The sequence below is a fragment of the Capricornis sumatraensis genome, chromosome 1 (assembly GCF_032405125.1).
Source record: "Capricornis sumatraensis isolate serow.1 chromosome 1, serow.2, whole genome shotgun sequence".
NCBI classification, from domain to species: Eukaryota; Metazoa; Chordata; class Mammalia; order Artiodactyla; family Bovidae; genus Capricornis; species Capricornis sumatraensis.
Genome location: NC_091069.1, coordinates 112,066,628 through 112,071,216, shown reverse-complemented (window position 1 = coordinate 112,071,216; position 4,589 = coordinate 112,066,628). Strand labels below are relative to the sequence as shown.

At 38.6% G+C, this 4,589-nt stretch overlaps 1 protein-coding gene across 1 annotated transcript; it reads right to left on the bottom strand.

Annotated features, from left to right (window-relative positions):
• Positions 1-3,201: 3,201 nt before the first annotated feature.
• Positions 3,202-3,984, bottom strand: LOC138075815 (keratin-associated protein 24-1-like). Its single transcript, XM_068967847.1, has one exon. The coding sequence runs from the start codon at positions 3,973-3,975 to the stop codon at positions 3,202-3,204; it is 774 nt and encodes a 257-aa protein (XP_068823948.1). The 5' UTR covers positions 3,976-3,984.
• Positions 3,985-4,589: the final 605 nt, after the last annotated feature.

The window sequence follows — 4,589 nt, the reverse complement described above, 5'->3', positions numbered from 1 at the left end:
TAAAGTCAGAAGGTGGGGCCAATTTAATTTCTCAACCGATGTATAGTTGCTAAGTTTGCAACCCCATAGACTGTAGCCACCAAGCTCCTCTGTCCATGGGATTTCCCAGACAAGAATCCTGGAATGGGTTGCCATTTCTTTCTTTAGGGGATCTTCCTGATCCAGGGCTGGAATAAGCATCTCCTGCACAACAGGTGGATTCTTCACTGCTGAGCCATCTGGGAAGCCTTATTTCTCAGTACTATGATTTTATTTTGATTTTAATTGTTTTAATGACTTAGGGAATCAAATCAGAATTGTTTAGTCTAAAAATCTCTTGGAGAATTACCAGCTCTCATACCTAAAAACTCCTGAGAAATCTGTGTGCTGGTCAAGAAGCAACAGTTAGAACTGCACATAGAACAACTGACTGGTTCCAAATTGGGAAAGGCTGTTGGAAATGTCAAGGCTGTATATTGTCACCCTGCTCATTTAACTTCTATGCAGAGTACATCATGCAAAATGCTGGGCTGGATGAAGGGACTGAACTGAACTGAACAGATTCCTAAAACTCCTATAGAACTAGCACAACCTAGGTTGTGTTTTCCCAGCATTTTTATTTTAGTCAAAGTGTGTGTGTGTGTGTGTGTATATAGATGTATATATATATGCACATATATATTATTGATAACATTGAGAGATGTTTGTTAATAAATGTGTGGTTATACATAAAATATGTCACACTTTATGTGAACCTATAAAGCAAAAAAATACAGAGATTTCTGATATGCCCAAAACTACACAGAAACACCCACATTTATTTTTAATGGCTTTATGATATCTCCTATATCAGGAGCTTTTAATTTTGGTATAGTCATATTTATAATTTTTTTACAAGTTTTTTTTTTTTTTAATGAAGAAAGTATCTCCTATTTAACATGCTTAATCCTTTGTCCTATATTTTCTCCCAATTTTTTCTCTTGGAAGAGCTTATGTCCACTTTTCTTGGGTCAAAGTAAGCTAGACCATTTTTCAAATTTCTTCTTTACTCCCATCCTTTTTCCCCCTTTCATCACACTTTCATATCTTAGTCTTCTCACCATTCAAACATGTCTTTAATTTATTTCTCTCACCAAGTATTCTTTCATTCTTCCAGTTAGAATCCTTCCTGTGACTTACTTTGTATTGTTTTTAAAATGGTTGAGACAGTATTATGTTTCCATGTATGACTTCTCTGAATAATTCCTGAGAACAGATCTATAAATCCTGATATCCCCAAAGAGTCTCATTTAATGCTTCAAAGAATAGGTTTTCTATTAATGTTTGTAAAGAGAAAGTATGTGTTCAGTTTAGATAACTAAATACTCAGCTGAGACATAGCAATTATTTTCAAATACTCAAGCACTTGTCCTATGTTAAAGGAGTTAAACGGGCTGTACATGGTTATGGATGGTTTCTAAGGACAATTGGATTTTTCTCAATATAAAGAAGAAATTTTCAACAAATAGAATTTTCTCTGAAAATAGAATGAACTCACAAAGGAGTGACTTGATTGTCTCCTAAACATATTCACTCAGGAGCGGTATATTAATATTCTTTCTACACATGGTGGGCCTCCTGAAAGAATAAGTAAAATGTTATCCTTATTTGTATGCTTCATGAGTTTTCATTTTAGTCACTGACCTTTCATATTTGTGATCCTTCCCCCATCTTTCCAATCTCCAGTTACACCCATCTACAGGAGTCATTTTACTTGTTTTCAAAAATGATTTGCTTTCTACATACAAAAAACTCTTAGGATAAATTTTTATCACTCAATTTTTATTTTCAATTTTTAGAAAACTTTAGAGGTTAAATCACTTCTCAGAGTTCAAGATTAAATGTATCCCAAAGTCAAATCTCACCAACATGATTAAATAAATATGCATATTTGCAGGGAAATATACAAATATTTAATATTTTATGTAGTTTTATTAAAATTGATTTATTTTGAAATTTCTCCATAAATTTCCCCATGTAACTATCAATCACAGACACTTTAAGAGAAATACCACTTAATATATTTAAAATAGGACAATATAAAACAAATAAAATCCTGGATATTTATAGTCCATCTTCTTTATATTTTTAATTAGGCTAGAAAATAAATCACAGGAAACTAGTGCTTCAAAAATATCATGCATATTGCCCAGAACACTGATCAAACCTTAGTGAATATGAAACAGAGCAAAATGAAAATCATTATTTCCTAATAGAAACTTGTTGCCTAACTATGTACCGGAACTGTTTTGGCAATCAGAAAGCAATAAATCAACAGGGGAGAATTTTAGCAGCGTCATAAACATAGATTCATGAAGCATCTATAGAATATTTTGTCATTTTTCCAACAAGCAATGTTTGTGTTTCTGCTACCTCTGAGGTTCTCTCTCAGCGTTGAGAACAAAAGCTGACTGCCAGTCAATCCTATGTGTTCCGGCTTCTCTGGAAGGGAAGATTTGGTGAAGGTCTTCTGATTTTGAAGTCTAGTTGGACATTGCTGCTTGCACATTCTTATATTCAGGCAGTAGGAGGAAGGATGAAATAGCTCAACTCTGAATGTTTACAATGATGTTGTTTAGTTGCTAAATCTTGTCTGATTCTTTTGATGATTCTGTAGTCCACCAGACTCCTCTGTCCATGGGATTTTCCAGGCAGGAATACAGTAATGGGTTGCCATTTCCTTCTCCAGGGAATCTTCCCAACTCAGGGATCAAACTCACATCTCCTGCATTGACAGGCGGGATCTTTACCACCAGGCCACTTGTGAAGACCTAAGATGATGTTACCTTATAGCTTATTAGAAAGATGCTACTTAGGCAAGCAGCAAAACGACTGACAGAAAAGCAAAACGATCTTGAAAGAAAGTGCTGGAATGACCAATCAGACCAAGGAGACTCCACTTCATCAGGAAGTCCCATTGGCAGACAAGTGATGGTGACCGCCCAAATAAGAAAGCTGTACTGGCCTGTATTTCATATGGAATATGTGTCCATCATATTCAATCTCAGAAACAATAATAGTACCTTCAGGATCAGGCTTCAACACTAAGGGCTTTAAGAGAGCACCAGAAAAACAGCTATTGGTGATACCAATATTTGAGGTTAACGGAACATGATTCATAAGACACATGAAGTAATTCAGCAGATTATTAGAGAAGGTGGCACCTGCACCTTGGGACAATTTCTAGCAGCTATAATTGCAATAAGTTGATCGGTAGCAATTCAGAGGTCTGTAACCACCATATAAATACCTCAGAGGAGGGAAGGAACTTGGTATAGAGCTTAGAGACCGGAAGTTTCTTGTAAAATAGCTCAGTGGATGGCATCTCCTGTGCCAATCGTATGGACATTGGCAATTTCTTATTAAATAGTTTTGGCGTTGGCAGCTGTTGGTGATATATTGTGATGCTGAGAAGCCACTGGGTATGAAGCCAAGATTTTGGTAGCTTCTGTACCCAAAACTGCCCAGTCTGTAGTGGCTTAGGGGCTGGAAACTTTTGGATAAGCAGTTAAGTTGCCCAAAGCATTTAAAGCCATTTCCGAGGGTCTGGCAAGCTTTGGATGTACATCGGCTGGGGGTGCAGCCATCAGATACATACCCCTTGGTCTGAGGGCACGGATTGCAGCTGAGGCTGGGTCCGACGTTGGTCGTTTCACGGGCACTGCAGATTTGGCCCCCTGTTGGAGAGTTGCAGGGCACAGAAGAGTTTGATTGGTCACAAGTTGTGGTGCAGGTCTTGGGCTCAGAACTGGGAGATTCACAGGTCGGGGCTTCCCCACAAGTTTCTTGGCAGTTATCCAGGAGCCAGAGATTCCCATGGTAGCTACTGGGTAGGCTGAGCCCAAACGTAGGGCTTACATGGCTGGAGCAAAGAGCAACAGAAGCAGTCACTGGGAAATAATAGTGAGTTCTGTAGGATACGCCACTACAGTTCCCAGGATAGCCTAGAAAAGCCATGGCGCCTGAGTGTATGTTCAGTGATGGCCGTGCAGGTATGGCGAGACTGTGGCTCGACGCCCTTTTATATCTTCCCTGGGGGTTGTCTGCATCCTCCCCAGACTCTCTTCCTTCTCACTGCCCGGGACAATAACATGGCAACATTTCATTAGTGTGCTGCTTAGTGACAGCTCCTGATGTCTTCACACTCATAGTAAAGCAAGTTTATTTTGATTCTTCAAAGTTATCTATAATCACCACGTTGACCATCACGCATCACTCATCATATGCAGACCATAACTTTTGTGAATAGTGATTTCGGTGTTAACAAGTAAGCTCTCATCTGTCAACTGGTGGTAAACAAGACATCATGTGTCTATGGGCTTTTGCAACATGGTTGTTAAGGGGTTAATGAGGATCCAAGTGACACAAAGAAGCTGGACTTTTCCACTCTTTTGGCAACTGCAAAATCCTGCCAGGACTTGACCCCATACTCTAAAAGAAGCTGAATGCTTTGATTGTCTCCACATTGTTGCTCAAAAGAGAGCATGAGGCATTGAACTATTAAGAGGACTTTCTCCCCCTAAATAAGTGTTATATCCTTAACTATGCCAGGCCATGTACTGGTAGCAACA